The sequence below is a fragment of the Narcine bancroftii genome, chromosome 7 (genome assembly GCF_036971445.1).
Source record: "Narcine bancroftii isolate sNarBan1 chromosome 7, sNarBan1.hap1, whole genome shotgun sequence".
NCBI lineage: Eukaryota > Metazoa > Chordata > Chondrichthyes > Torpediniformes > Narcinidae > Narcine > Narcine bancroftii.
This window is the reverse complement of record NC_091475.1, coordinates 197435693-197452218: the sequence shown is the minus strand read 5'-3', so window position 1 is coordinate 197452218 and position 16526 is coordinate 197435693. Positions and strand designations below refer to the sequence as shown.

Genomic DNA, 16526 nt, shown 5'->3' with positions numbered 1-16526 from the left:
AATATCTTATCAACTTGTCAGAGAGAAAGGGCTACAGTTGCAAAACATGTAGGATTTCCTGGATTGTTACTGTCTTCAGGCAGCTATATTCACTGTAGCTGTTCTTGAGGGTGAAGTACTCAGTCTTTTCATGCTGAAGAAGCTGTAATCAAGTTCAAGTTTATTGTCATCTGATTGTGCACATATAATCAGACGAAACAGTGTTTCTCCAGACCACGATGCCCACACATACACAACACATATTGTATATGCCGGCATATAAGACAACCTCCTGAATTTCTACCTAAAATGTAGGTTTTAAGCTACATTCACTGTATAAGACTACCCCAAATCTGGCACTTACCCATGGAGTGATGCTGCTCGGAACATTTAATAGACTAATTCACATTATTTTCAAAGCAAATTACCCAGTCAAGGTTTAAATTTTATTAGCCTATTTTAAGATAACCTGCTCTTTTAACAGGCTGTTTAAAGCTTGTACAGAGCCAGTAGCAGTTTGACAGAGCGGATGGACCCCATGGGGGAATACTGAGTCTTCGTTGTTCAGGTTTGTATTTTAAACTTGGCATGGTGAGTGCTTAGACTTTGCTGTTAAGGCTCGTATTTTATACTTGGTATACTCCTGTTCGGCTCCGAATCTTGGGTCCTCTACCGGCACCACCTACGGCTCCTAGAACGCTTCCACCAGCGTTGTCTCCGCTCCATCCTCAACATCCATTGGAGCGCTTTCATCCCTAACGTCGAAGTACTCGAGATGGCAGAGGTCGACAGCATCGAGTCCACGCTGCTGAAGATCCAGCTGCGCTGGATGGGTCACGTCTCCAGAATGGAGGACCATCGCCCTCCCAAGATCGTGTTATATGGCGAGCTCTCCACTGGCCACCGTGACAGAGGTGCACCAAAGAAAAGGTACAAGGACTGCCTAAAGAAATCTCTTGGTGCCTGCCACATTGACCACCGCCAGTGGGCTGATATTGCCTCAAACCGTGCACCTTGGCGCCTCACAGTTCGGCGGGCAGCAACCTCCTTGGAAGAAGACCACAGAGCCCACCTCACTGACAAAAGGCAAAGGAGGAAAAACCCAACACCCAACCCCAACCAACCAATTTTCCCCTGCAACCGCTGCAACCGTGTCTGCCTGTCCCGCATCGGACTTGTCAGCCACAAACGAGCCTGCAGCTGACGTGGACTTTTTACCCCCTCCATAAATCTTCGTCCGCGAAGCCAAGCCAAAGATAAGATGAACCATGGTTTTGGTGTGACATTTTTAACACTCAAAGACTGACTTATATGCTGCCGTATATGGAAATAATCACATATATACATAATGATATGATTATAAATATTTTAGTACTATTTACTCAGTTACAGAATACTGTTATTCAATCTTACAGCCTACTAGAAGAAGTTATTTCCCTGCCTGGCAGTAATAATTTTAATGCTTCTATATCTCCTCCTTGATGGTAGTTAGTCAAATGTACTATGTGCTGGATGGAAATGGTCCAATGGTCCTCCACAATAACTGAGCCATGTTTAAGTAAAACTTCTTTCTGGGCCTCTGTGTGATAATCTTGCTGATATCTGGTAAATTTATTTAAGTACAGCATCTGGTCCTTTTTATTGTAGAATTGCAAACAGGGTGAACCCATCTTACTTCATAATCTATCCTACGTGAATAGCCTCAATTTCTGCAGCAAAAATATTTTATCTCACAAAAATCATTGATTTGGGAAATAGTTTCGAGTTTGAGAATTATATGGAAGACATAAAAGTTTGGTTGCTGTCTGATGCAATCATGTGACTGATGGTGAAATTCTTAATTTCTCTGACATTGTAAAATCCCAGAATAGGCTATTTGCATTGTTGGCATTTGCAATATCAGCAAACTAGAAATGATTTCATTTGATTTAGGTGTCAAAACCATTTTTATTCCATGCTTCTGCAATTTATGGTCAAGTATCTTCACGCATCATAAATGTTTAGCAGAATTTTTTGTCATATTTTTATGCCTTTTAAGTACAGTAAAACATCTAGTATATGGAATGTAAGCAACTGGCATAAAATAAAACCAAGGAAAATATATTTTTTTAAATTAAGAATAAAATAATAGGTAAAAATACTTGGAATTAAAACTTGATTAAACATAAAATTGTAAAAGTGAAGGTTCTCTGAAATAATACATAAACTCTTAGTGAAGATGGGACCAAACATTCAGCAAGTGGAATGCCTTGGTCGTGTTTTGCTCATAACAGATGTTTGAATAAAGTTGTGTGAAACAGCAATGACGTCGCTCAGGAAGAAGAGCTGGTTGATGCTACTTGCTGTTGGGGTGCCCCCTTATCCTTGCTTAGTAAGAGATGCCCTTGTCAGACACTTTATCTGTAAACTTGGGGGGAACACGGATTAATTATCTCCAGTGTTATTGTTCATATTTTGGGTGGCCCCGCGGAGGCAGAGGAACCTGCAGATTCAGCGACAGTTAAATATTTTCAAAGAATGTGACTGAAAATGAAGTAAAATGCTTTAAGGTTTATATATTCATGCAAGGGAAGTTTGTTCAGTTTAAGTAAAGAATTTTTGACTTTTAAACTGTTTATTCTTAATGCAGGTGTATTGGTTAGGCGTTGTAAGAGTCAAGCAAGTGGAAAATACACTTATCCAGCATCAACCAATTCCAATAGGTGCTGTATACCAGGGGTTTTTACTGTATAAACAGTATAACTCCAATTATCCAAAATTGGATTCTCTGAAATCCTCACTTATCCAAAATATTTGCAGGAGAATTATGATATATCGGATAAATGAGGATTTCAGAAAAATCAAAAATCCTCATATATCTGAAAATCATTTTGGCTCCCAAAAATATCAGATGAATGAAAATTTCTGAACCCATCAAAAATCCTCATTTATCCGAATATTTTTCGGCGCCGAACTCACTTTTACAGCTTGAAGAAAATGTAAACCCAGCATACCCGTGTGTGTATGAGTCTGAGTCGCCATTTTGATTCTGATGGAGCACTCGAGGGTTTTGCAATGGCAAGGCAGTCTGCAGATAGCACTGTGAATATGAGTAGAATTTTAGGTGTTAACCTAATAAAAGATAAAAAATGAAAAAGAAAAAAAAAACCCTATAACTAAATGTAACATCTCCCTCTACTCAAAGTTAGTTTAAAAAAAAAATTGTGAAAATATGGATCGAGTAGCGACCTCCAGACATTAGAGTGAGAATCTCTGGAGCATCCATTCTTCTTAAATCTTCCAGTTATGATAGTATTCTATGAATGGGCCCCACATCTTGTCAAAGTGAAACTTCCTATCTTTAATGTTGTATCTAATTTTCTCCAAACTTAAAATCATGTAACCAATGCATGTTCTTTTTATTTTTTTAGATGAAATTGTCAAATATATGATTGTCTAAGATCATATCATTAAATAAGACAGAATTTACCCACTTTTTAGATAAAGGGATTGTTTAATTTAATCTTATTTATTTTCTATCCAGAGCCATTTTTGAATATCTTATGCAAAGGGGATAGACGGTTAATTACCATGTTGATAGCATTTAATATTTTAAAGAAATATTGGTAAATAAACAAATATGAATAGGTTTTTGATTTACATTTATATTAATTTATGATATGTATATGATATGACCTGTTTGTTACATTAGAAGACTCTATGTATGATTTGTATGTTAAAAGTATTTAAAAAAATTTTTTTAAGTGTTTGATGATTTATTTGTTCAGGTTGTTTTTTTGGGGGAGAATTAAACATTATTTCATGCTTAAAATACCTTCCCTTGTCATTTGTTGTTGTTTAAACACTGTTACAAGTGATTTCCTGGTGCTACTGGGCTGTTTTAAAAAAAAGACTAGGTCTCTGAAAACTTATCCAACATAGGTGTGGTCCCGATCATTTCGGATAATCAGTACATGATATTGTGGTGTAATGATTATGGTACTGGACAGAGTTCAAATTTCACTTTGGTGGCTTAAGTCTTCATATAAAATATCCTAAAATGCAATACTGATCTTAGTAAAAATGGAACAGGAATTGGCTGGATCTTTGTAAACACCAAACTAATACCTTCATGTCAGGAAGGAATTATGCTATCATCTGTGACTCCATAATTAAAGTAGAAAGGAGTTTAGGGTAGGAAGTTTAGAGGGGACCTGAGGAAGAATTTTTGTTCACCCAGGTCAGCCAGTCACGTTGCGTCCAGAGGAGGTAAAGATATATCATGACTTTTTCGGGCCTGAGCCAGAAACATTGGTGATATATCTTTACCTCTCATGGACTCAATGAGACCAGCTGAGTTCCGAGAGCGTATACCATCACAGCGTTGGCAGATTTTTGTGTTTCACTCTATTTCAGAAGATCAGGACAATCGCTTGATTGCCCAGTTGATGACCAAGTGCTCATAAAGGGGACCATTGTAGATGAGCCCTTGAAGATTGGCACGGAGATGTTGGACTCAATGAGTTTCAGTTTGTTCTCATTTCATTATATGTTGACAGTTCTTTATTTATTTACATGTGTGCGCTGTGCACTCAGTTTTTTTTTTGCACTTCCAATAAGTGGTAATTCTGCCTCACCCACAGGAAAAAGAATCTCAGGTTTGAATGTCATCATGTATACACTCTGACAATAGATATGAAATCTAAATCTAAACTGAGGTTATTTTGAAGAACAAGGATTTGTGAGCAGTGATCAAAGAGGTACGATGGAGACTAAATTTCCCACCAGGCTGCAGGCATCACCTTCCAATGATTCTGAAAAATCAGGGCCAGGAATTGGAGGTGCCACGAAGAACAGGCCAGTTGGTCGCAGGAGTGGCAGCCGAGGTGTCTACATCTGGAGCCTATTGAGGACTTTAGGAAGGGGAAGCCGAGGTGCTATTCATTTGTCTTCATTGATGGGTCCTTCAAGTTTCTACGAGTTCACCCGTCGGAGGATCTGCCCTGGGGCCAACAATATCAAGGCAATTGTGAAGGATGCACACCCGCGATGCTACTTTCTAAAATGTCTGCCGTGGTTTGGCACGTTGTTGACTATTTGATCGAAATTCTACAGGTGCTCTGTGGGAAGTATACTGACTGGTGGCATTGTGGAATGATGCCGCGTTTTGGAAGCTTGAACCCCCAGGAATGCAGAAGGCTGCAGAGAGCAGCAGACCTCACTAAGTCCACCATGGGCACCGATCCCCATCCTTTGAACACGTTCTATGTGAGACATTGCCTCAAAAATACCTTCATCATCCTGGTCACAACCTCTTCTTGCTGTTTCCTTCAGGCAGAAGGGTGTAGAAGCCTGAAGTCCAGAACTTCAGAAACAGCTTATCTGGCTCTTAAACCTACCTTTTTCCTAACCTAACTCTAACCATAAACGACTCCAGAACCATCCAAAAAATGTGCCTGAAGTACAAAAATAAATGTGAATCTCTTCATCTCATCTGATTCTCGACTGTCTCTGGAGGACCTTTCTACTTTCTTGCAATTTGGTGCAGAGCACGGGGACACATTTGAGGTCCTTGAGATGTAGCTCGTTTCTTGCGACAATAATAAATAAGTCTACCAAAAGCTCTTCACAGTTCTCTGACTAATGTTTAAGCCTCAGCTAGCATCAGTAAGGCAGACTCATCTGGTCTCTGCACGTTTCTGAAACTAGTGATTGTGATTCCTGCCTCACAAGATTGATTTTAGTGAAGCACAAAAGTCTGTGGACATTGTGATTGTAGTAAAAATGTACCGAAGTATTGGAGGAACCCAGCCAATCTTGCAATATCCATAGGAGATAAAGATATATTGCTGACGTTTCAGGCCTGAGCTTGTCTTCAACATATAAGCAAAAAGAGTACTTGGAATAAAGACAGTCTTGGCTGGGGGAGGAATCCAGACCAGTAAAAGGTGTGAATTGCATATGATAAGAGGAGAGGTGTGTAATGATATGGTATTGTATGTACTGACCAGTACAGGCCCGCCCTCCTGATGACATCCTCTCCTAGACTCCTCCCCTGTGTCCCAGGCCATAAAGGTCGAGCCACCTCTTTCTTCCCTTCGCTTCCCTAGCTTGGACCTGGGCCAGCAGTCTTTTACATAATAAAACCTATCGTTCCCCTAAGTTTTTGTCTCTGTAATTATTGGGGCAACTGGTAGTGCCCAACAAGGTGAGCATTGTTTTTGGCTCTGTGAAAGGAGAGAGAGGGAAAAGGGAGAGAGAGAGAGAGAGAGGGCACTGGAGAAAGGCGACAGGGGTTAATGAAAGCCAGAGAAGTCAGTGTTAATGCCATCCGGCTGGAGGATGCCCAGAAAGAAGATGAGGTGTTGTTCCTCCAATTTACAGGTGGCCTCAGTCTGGCAGTGCTTGAGACCATGAACAAACATGCCAGCAAGGGAATCAGGTGGGAAATTGAAATGAATGGCCGCTGGGAGATCCACACTATTGCGGAGGTCAGAGCCGAGGTGCTCAATGAATCGATCTTCAGTCTGCGTCCAGTCTCTCCGATGCAGTTATCAGGCTCTTGAATGAACCTAGTAACCCACTGCCCTTGCTTGTTGCTATTTGATCTTCCTTTTTATTATAATCTTAAACACTGTACATTGTTCTCTTCACCCAGCTGTATGAATGTTAGAGATAACCTGTGAATTTGTGTGTAGAAGAACCCCTCCCATTGTCCAAGGTATTTTGTGCCAAATAAATAAATTCAGAATCTTATACTAGTGACCTGATAGAGGAATTTTTACATGATAGAGGAATTAGGGGAGAAGGCAGGTAGGTGGAGTTAGGTCATAAATTAGATCAGCCATGATCGTATTGAATGGCGGAGCAGGCTCGATGGGCCATTTTTGGCCTACTCCTGTTCCTACTTCCTAGGTTCCTATGACATCCTGAAAAGTAATCTAAAGGGGATAAATGCCTCTTCTTTCAAGCATTTCGTTTTCTCTTTATGCTTATCATCTGTGACCAATTTAGAGCAACAGAATAAAGTGAAGTCCCTATGAAGTGGCTTGACACAAACTTAGCTTTTTACTAGGGAATGAGCGATAATGTTCTTGTTTTTTTTTTCCCCCCACAGGTAAACTGACAGATTGATGAGGCTTCATTCCAGAGAAAGAAATCTTACATTTATTGCTGATTAATTTTCATTAACCTTGGGCATTTTGGATTTAACGAAGCTTATTTCAAGTAAATGCAAGCTGTATCACATTGAAAGGATCTTCATATTCTGAGCATTACAGCATAAAATTAACTTTTTTGTATGTGATGCTTCCCCACTCTGGATGAGGTCCTGGGACCACTCTGGGAGTGCTAGCTCCCTTTTCAACTCTTGGACATTACATTATCAAGACTAAAGCAGAGTCAATGTCCAGTCACAACATATTACCCTGATCAACCATCTCAGCAGAATTTGTGGGAGAATCTATGCATTTGGATTGTCAGCGGGACGCACATCAAAGATTTGCAGCTCGTTTGATTGCTTGAACACCCAACCGATAGAGTGGACGAAATTTTCAATTTTGTAAAGCGTGAGGATTTTGTAAAACCTTCCTGTGTTGTTCCTTCTGCAAAAGGGTAGTTGACCTCAATTCCAAAATTTGGTCCTGTCAGAATTCCTGACAGGGCATTTAAGGTACCCTCTCCTTCATGTCATCTTTCACTCCCTGTGACCTCAGGGACTGTGGGAACACTGGAGATGAATCCATGGATGCTCACTGTCTCTGAAGGAGCTATCATTTGCTTCTCTCCCCTATTGTTAGGGATGCCTCATTGGCTACAAAGACGTAATCAAGCGCAATCTCTGTGCCTGCCTGTCCCGCATCGGACTTGTCAGTCACCAACGAGCCTGCAGCAGACGTGGACATACCCCTTCATAAATCTTCGTCCACGAAGCCAAGCCAAAGTGAAGTGGTATATATGTTTGTGTGTATATATATATATATATATATATATATGTGTGTGTGTGTGTGTGTGTGTGTGTGTGTGTATATATATATATGTGTGTGTGTGTGTGTGTGTATATATGTGTGTAAGGAGGAAAAACCCAACACCCAACCCCAACCAACCAATTTTCCCCTGCAACCGCTGCAATCGTGTCTGCCTGTTCCGCATCGGACTTGTCAGCCACAAACGAGCCTGCAGCTGACGTGGACTTGTTACCCCCTCCATAAATCTTCGTCCGCGAAGCCAAGCCAAAGATATATGTATGTATGTGTCAGTGTATATATATATATATATATATATATGTGTGTGTGTGTATATATATATATATATATGTGTGTGTGTGTGTGTTGTCATCACCACGCTCTATATACACGCTCTACACACACTATATATATGTTGTTTTTGTAATACTATTTAATTTAAACAGTATATGGTCACCTGGCTGTGGGTGTTGGAGGGGTGTGTTTACCCAAACTATTTCTTTCATAACAAGATCACCTCTCATCATCCTGCATTCGAAAGAATAAAGCCCCAGTTTGCTCAACATTTCAGTATAGCTCAGCTCCCAGAGTCCTGGCATCATCCTCTTAAATTTTCTCTGCTCTTCCTCCAGGTTGACGTCTGTCCCTGTTCCATGGTGACCGAAACTGAACACAATACTCCAAATAAGGCCTCACCAACGTCTTATGCAATTACATACGACCTCTCAACTTCTATACTCAATGCTCCAACCGATGAAGGCCAACATTCCAAAAGCCTTTTTGACCACACTATCTACCCGTGAGCCCACTCTCAAGGCCTCTGATCTGCTCTACATACTCCCCAGATCCCTATCATTCACTGTGTTAAACTTCCCAAAATGCAACACTACGTATTTCTCTGTACTAAATTCCATCAACTATTCCTCTGCCCAACCAATCAAAATCCTGTTGTATGCCACAAGTCACAGGCCTCCAGTTCAAGAAACAACTTCCATTGGAGCAAACGTTCTATTTATTCTGCTCTCTCTCTCCTCTGATCCCATGCAATCTGACCTTCCCGAACAGCCTATTGTTACGAGCCCAGAGGACCCCAAAACCCAGCAGAAATAGAGATTCACTAAGACAAATGGTTACTTAAACAAAAGTTGTTTTTAATTATCTTTAAACATGAAAATAGAATCAAACTTCAACTTATCTCTATTAACTAACCTAACTTAACCTCCTTCTAATTCTAAGCGCATATGTATGTAATGTGTGTGTGTAAATTCAAAAAGTTATTTGGTTCACGGGCCAATCTCACTTCTCATTCCTCCAAGTTCACTGGCTGCAGGCAATTCTGATACTGTGCACAGAATTTAACATTTATAAAGTTCACCAGGCTTTGGTGCTTGAAAGGTAAATGGTTACTGCTCAGGAAGGTTCTTGTCGGTTTTCAGAGAGAGATTTTTGTTCCTTTTTAATCAAACACTTCAGTGTCTTGCTGACGAAACTTGCCCCTTCAGGTTTCTCCAGATGATAACCTCTTTCATTCAGGTCACCACAAGAGTTCTTTTTTGTTTCTCTTATTCCAAGTGAAATATTAGACAGCCAGTCCTCTCCTCATGCATGAACCATAAGGGTTTTGACCAGGCCGTCTTCTAAACGGGGCTTGCCAGCTTGTCCTGTTCCAGTCCCAGCTACTTCTGCTGGCTTAACACTGTACAAGTGATCTCTCTCTCTCTCTCTCTCTCTCTCTCTCTCTCTCTCTCTCTCTCTCTCTCTCTCTAAGCGTTTAACTCTCTCTGCTTGCAAAACCTCATGACCCTTTCAGAACAGCAAGTTCTCTCCAAGACAGCAGCACCTCCGACATGCTCTTTCATCTGTTGCCTTTTGCAAACAACAATCCATTAGTTAAGTCTCTTGAGCACTCTTCAAAAACTCTTGCAATAGCTCTGGAGCTGATATGTCTACTATGGGGCAGAGCTCCAGTATTTTAAATAAGATCTGTTTTAAAGTGTTTGTATGTGACCTACTCTAACAAACCTTTCCCAATCAATATCCCAAAAACATATCTATATACTCTGTCACACTATCGTGTGGAACCTTATTGAATGCCATGCTGAAATAAATATATATAATGTCTACAATTCTGACCTCATCAATAATTTTGGACTCATCTTCAATAAACTCAGATTTGTGAGACATGACATCCCACTAACACTGACTCTTCCTAATCAGCCCATGTCCATCTCCCCCTTCAGAATGGTCTCTAGTCACTTTCCAATCACAGATGCTATGCTCACTGTCGTGTTGCTCCCAGCTTGTTGAAGCAGAAGTTTGGAAGAATTCGTCAAGAGAGGACAAAACATTGATATGACGAATTGATATATTAAATTTTTCCATTGGACAAATAATGTTCATCCTTTTGGTGAATGGAGAAAGGAATTACTGACAGAAGGAAGATGACAGTGTTCTACAATGGCATGCCATAAAATCTCACCTCTTTCCCTGTATAATTTGATTTCAAATGGAAAACAATTGAATCAAATTTCAGAGTGGTCTACTAAAAATCTTACATCAATTAAGATTTTATTGGAGGCTGCTTTTTTCTCTTTTCAAGAGGCCATAAATGAAAACCAATCTCAAAAAGGACAAATTGAATCTTGGAAGAGGTTTATGAGAGTTAATTATCGTATACACAAAGAGCAATGCACGTGTACTGAAATCCCTGCTTGCAGCAGATACACAGGTGCATAAAATACACTAACAATAAATATAAATTAACTGACCACAAAGATAAGCAAGAGATAATAAATAAAACATGTAGATAAATCTTAAGGAGTTTTTAACTGTAAGGAGTTTGTACGTTCTCCCCATGCCTGCATGGGTTTCTTCCTGGCGCTCTGGTTTCCTCCCACCATTCGAAATGTGCGGGGATTGTAGTTGAAAGGGCCTGTTACTGTGCTGTATGTCTAAATTTAAAAAAATCACAGTTGCTGTTAATGGAAAACTGTTATGTTACATTAGAGAATGACTAATTCTTATCTCATCTAAACATTTCCAAATCAAACAGTATGGGAATCAATCAAAACGAATATTGTCTTACATTTGCTATCAATTTTATGTCTGAATTGTTGATTGAATGCTTATCCCTGCATGTGAATTGCATCCTGGGTTTGCTTTTCAATGTTGATTGTCCTGTGGCACTTTGGAAAGAGGTGAACACAAGGTGGTTCCTTTCTACAGGAGAAGCTACTTGACGCTTCGCGAAAGGGATTACATGACTCCTGATGAATCATGGGAATGCAGCTCAAGTGAACTGGAATACAGGGGTCATCTTGGAAGTGAAGTTCACTGGCTTTCTGCATCTAGCTCCACTGAGAAGTGCGACATCCTGGACAGTCTTCATCTAAACTTCAAACTTCCCAAGAAGTTGAGGTAACCAATACCCCGGTTGTTACATTGCATTTTATTAATGGCATCCCGCTAACGTTATTTTATTTCCTGTCCTTTCTGGTTTTCTACTGCTCCTTCCCAAAGTATCAAACTTGGTCCAATGCAATTCCACAAGAGTAGATTACAAGTTCCCTTCCCCAAATGATCAATATTTACATTATAACTGGGTGGTGACAGGTTTTGTTTCCTAGACATGCCTCCCTTTCCCCACCATCCCAAGCTGAACCAGGTCATTCCTAATCTTGATTTGGCTCATCTATCAACTTCAACCTTTCCACTGCCAAGAGGGCCAATTTCTCCCTCTGTTATTTCTGTTCATGCAATTCAAGAATCTCATCTATGTTTATTTTTCACTTCTACTTATGGCTGTCCTATGGCTATCCTGGCTGTTCTCCCACCACTCACTTGCTGTTTGCTTGAAAACCTACTGAAAACATCACACTCTGTTCTCCCTCCTCCCACCAGGGAGAAGGGTTAAGGGCATGAAAGCACGCACCAACAGGCTTAAAGAGGGGTTCTTCCTTGCAGCCATCAAGTTACTGAATGAACCCATAACACTGCTGTCATGCTGCCCTTGCTTGGTGCTATTGATCTTCCTTTTCCTTTCAATCCTATGGTCTGTAATTGTGCTCTTTACGCAGCTGAATGAACATTTGAGATGACCTGTTATTCTGTTGGCAGAAGAACTCTTGTCACAGTCCTAGGTATTTAAACTTAAACTGAACTTTGTCATACTTCTCAGGTGCCACAACATCTACTAGCCTGATGACCTGATCTTAGAAGCTAAGCAGGCTCAGGCCTGGTCAGTACTTGGAGGGGAGACCGTCTAGGAACACCAGGTGCTGTAGGTTTCTGTGAGGAGCACTGGACAAAGTGACGACTCTCTGTCTGCCTTACGGTAGACAAAAGCCACTTTCAGGTGCTTGGACGCAGATGATGCGCCGGCAGACGTGGCTGGGGCAGTGCAGCTGGGACGTTCAGGTGGTTGCGGAGAAGACGCTTTACTGTCACCTGAACGTGCCAGCTGAAGAAGAGCCGCGTCCAAGCGAACACTGGCTCCTGTGGATTGTGGCCATAGTCCCACTGCTGCTTTCAGGTGCAACGGGGGAATTCTCGGAGCCGGAAATTATACCTACAGAAGGAGGGTTAGGTATGTGCTCCTCCTGGCAGGGTTCTTCACTTTCAGGTGTCCTCCTGACAGCCGCATAGGGGTAGAATATGATGCTTTACATTGGGGTATTTTGGCCACCTGGAAGTGCCTAAAAATCAAAGAATTTCATGTATGTTACATTCTAAAAATATAGCATTACGTGACAATAATGGAACCTTTACCTTTTTTCTTTTGGTCTGTTCTCACCAACAAGTCCATCAACTATCAATCCCTTATCTATGTTGATTCCAGCAACACCTTAATTTCAGCATTTTCATATTTCCTATCAATCTCCTATTTTTCAAGTTTTTCTATCCCTTTAACCTCCCCCTAAGTTATAAATTCCCTGAACATCTGCCCTCCTTCAATTCTGGACATATACATCTTCATTTTCATCCCACCAGTTCTGGAAACTGTTCCTTCCTAATCTTAAACTCTGGAATTTCCTCATTCTCTATGGCATTCTGTCCCCTCCGACACATCAACCATTAAACCTATCCCATTGACTATGTTTTGCTCACCCTTTCTGATACCTCTGAGCGGTTTGGTGTATGTAATCATATTCCTGCAAATGTATTGAAGCTACGTATGTGGTAATTGGGTGGTTTGACTCATTAAAAAATTTACTGTCAAAATTGAGTACTAACTAGAAAGTGGCCCAGTATTGTTTTAAAAAAAGCAGAACGTGCTTGAAAATGTCAGCAAGGAATGGTTTCTCCATCCACAAATATTGCCTCACCCACTGAGTTTTATAGGCATTTTATGTCAGATTTCCAGGCTTGTTTGGTTTTCTTATACTGCAATACACAAACATGCTCGAGAAACCCAGCAGGTCACTGAGCATTCACAGGAAGTAAAGGGGAACCAATATTTTGGGCCTGGGGCTTATACCCTTCACATTCCTTTGAATTCCATGTGTCTATGGCACACTTGTGTATTGCACTCGACCCCAGGATCTGCAGATGTTCTTGCTTCACACTGGTACTGGTGTGGTTTCTGAATTTCAGAATTCTTGTATAATGGGGGAAGTTATTACTTCAAGTGATTTCCTTCTGAATCTTAGAAGATGGAAGAATGCAGCACAGACATCGGCCTTTGGCTCACATATCTGCACTGAACTAAAACTAAATCTCTCCTGCCTGGGCATGATCCATATCCCTCCATCCCTGCATATTCGTGTCTAAAATCCCCTTAAACACTACACTTGTATCTGCTACCATCACTACCTTTGGAAGCCCTACCACTCTCTCTGTTAAAAACCTGGCTGACACGTCCTAATTTTTAAAATAAAGTTTAAATTTAGAAATACAGCACGGTAACAGGCCATTTGGCCCATGAGCCCGTGCTGCACAATTAACCTACGATTCCTGTTATGTTTTGAACGGTAGGAGGAAACTAGAGCCCCTGGGGAAATCCCACGCAGATGCAGGGAGCGTACAAACTCATTGCAGACAGAGCAGGATTCAAACCCTGGTCCTGATTGCTGGCGCTGTGTGCTAACCTTGCTGCCCTTTAACCTTCTTACCTCTCAACTTAAATATATGTCCTCGAGTATTTGACATTTTAACCCGTGCAAAAATTCTGTCTGTCTACCCTATCTAAAACTCCCATAATTTTATAACTGTCCATTAGGGCTCCCCTCAGCCTCTGACCCTCCAGAGAAAATTGCCCACATGTGAGCAACTGCTCATTACAGCTCTAATCCAGGAAGCATCCTGCTTTTCCAAAGCTTCCGCATCCTTCCTGCAATGGGGGCGGCCAGAATTACGCACACTCATCCACCTTCTAACAATGGAGAGAACGTCCCTTTGAGCCCACCCTACCTCAGGAGTCACTCTTGAGCAAGGGCTCAGGCCTGAAACATCCACTACCTTTTATTCCCTCTGACCTGCTGAGCTTCTCCATCATCTGTGTTCTGCTCTAGACCCCAGCATCTGCAGATTTTCCTGTGGCTTCCAAGCAGTAAGTATTATTAATATCTTGCAATACTTTTCACTCCACTTGAGAAAGGGTCAGCAAGAAAGTGTCTCCATTCAGTTTTTTTTTGTTGCTGGCTGTTACCAATGAAGGCAATGTCACTCATATGTAACAAGACCATAAGGGTGGAAGTCAGCCATTCAGCCTGTCTAGTCTGCACCACCATTCTAGCTGATTCATTCTCCCATGCAGCCCCACTCCGCTGCCTTCTCCCCATAACCTTGGATATCCTGACTATTGAGATACCTATCAATCTCTGCCTTAAATTCACCCAATGACTTGGCCTCCACATCCGCCCATAGTAGCAAATTCCAGAGGTTCACCACTCTCTGGTTAAAGAAATTCCTCCGCATCTTTGTTTGGAATGGGCACCTTTCAATCCAGAGGTTGTGCCTTCTTGTCCTTTACTTCCCTACCATGGGAAACAACTTTGTCACATCTACTCTGTCACATCAGGCCTTTCAATATTGGGACTGCTTCAATGAAGTCGATTCCCCCCCACTCCCCCACCTTATTCGTCTGCACTTCTCAAAGTATAATTCAAGACCTGCCAAACATTCCTCATATGCTAATCCCTTCATTTCAGGAATCATTCTTGTAAATCTTTTCTAAACTGTCTCCATTGCCAGCACATTAAGGAGCCCAAAATTGTAACCTGCCCTCCATAAGGCTTCAGCAGTGCCTTATAAAACCTCAACATTACATCCCTGCTCTTGTATCCTGTTCCTATCAACATGAATGCCAATGTCATCTTCACCCCCGACTTAACCTGGAGGTTAACCTTTAGGGTATCCAGCAGGAGGCCTCGCAAGTCCCTTTGCCACTCCAAATTTTGAATTTTCTCCCCATCCAAATAATAGTCTCCCCTGCAATTCCCTCTACCAAGGAGCATGACTGTACACTTTCCAACATTGTAGGAAGTAACTTGGCGGTATAGTGTTGATTGAGTGCAAAAGAGAATAAACCATTGTAATACAGGGACTAGTTACGGAAAAATATCAAACCCAGGGAGACAGCTCAGGATAGAACATTCTTGCAGGATAAAGTTGGTTGAAGTGGGCTGCTGTCTTCACTGTTCATAGGTAAATACTGTGCCAGTCACACTGAATGACCTCTGCCAGCTCTTATCACAGGCCAGCTCTTATCACAGGCCAACATTCAGTTCTATTAAAGTCACTTTCACTTTATCATTACCTATTGGCCATACTGGCAGTAAGAAACTGAGAATCTTTACACACTGCACTTGATTTACTGTAGACCGAGGCAACAGGGAGAGTGTCGTTTCCTCATTTATCTGGCTCCACCCCTTGCTGTGACTGTACCCGTGGTTCCACCCACTTGACCTGGTATAAAGGCTTCAATGCCATAACCCCTCCCCCAAATGCCTGGCTCACAGCATGGGATGCACTTCAAGTTTATTGTGAATAAAAGCCTGTGTCGTTCTGTAACTCCAATTCTTTCGAGTTATTGAGAGCGCTTCAGAGATCAAAATAGTCAAGTCCATAATGGTTTGTGAAATTCCTTGCCCATTGCCCAGGAAAAATTTTATTTGGGTATCGTTTGCAGTTTTTACCAGCTGGTTACATCAGAAAAAAAATGTTCCAGTTCTGCAGCCTTTCTTAGATTACTCATGGGAATTTTTTGCCTGTTCTTACATCATTTCAATAGATGTTATGTGTGGAGAGTAGCCTTAACATATAGCATATTTAATGTTCTTTTCAAGATTTGGAATGCAGGAATTGGTATATTATTCTCACCTGATAAGTACAGTGAACCCCCAGTATCCAGCACACACAGGGATTGGTAGATGTGGATAGGTGAATTTTCAGGCTGCTTAAATTCGCGTGCTGTGTGATTGGTGAACTGACCACTAGAGGTGCCAATTTTAAACATTTGTATGTTTTGCCTATCATTTTCCTCTTTTCTTTTGCTGGTTGCTTGAATTCCAGATTATGGGGATTTTTACTGTATAGACATTTATAAAGGAGACTTGTGGCACTGCAATATATGTTGCCTTCAAAATTCATTGCATTGCGATTACT

The 16526-nt window shown here is 41.2% G+C and overlaps 1 protein-coding gene across 4 annotated transcripts in view; it reads left to right on the top strand.

The window, feature by feature from the left end:
• The window catches only part of oca2 (oculocutaneous albinism II), a 484102-nt gene that overhangs the window by 84289 nt on the left and 383287 nt on the right, over positions 1–16526 (top strand). For 3 of the 4 annotated variants that reach the window (XR_011342330.1, XM_069891904.1, XM_069891903.1), the window contains exon 3: positions 11148–11339. Coding sequence is in view for 3 of the 4 variants with exons in the window: in XM_069891904.1 (XP_069748005.1) it covers positions 11148–11339 (192 nt within the window). In the remaining variant the exon portion in view is untranslated. Of the gene's footprint in view, positions 1–242; positions 548–11147; positions 11340–16526 lie in introns of those variants that run through there. The other variant, XM_069891905.1, reaches the window with a different exon arrangement.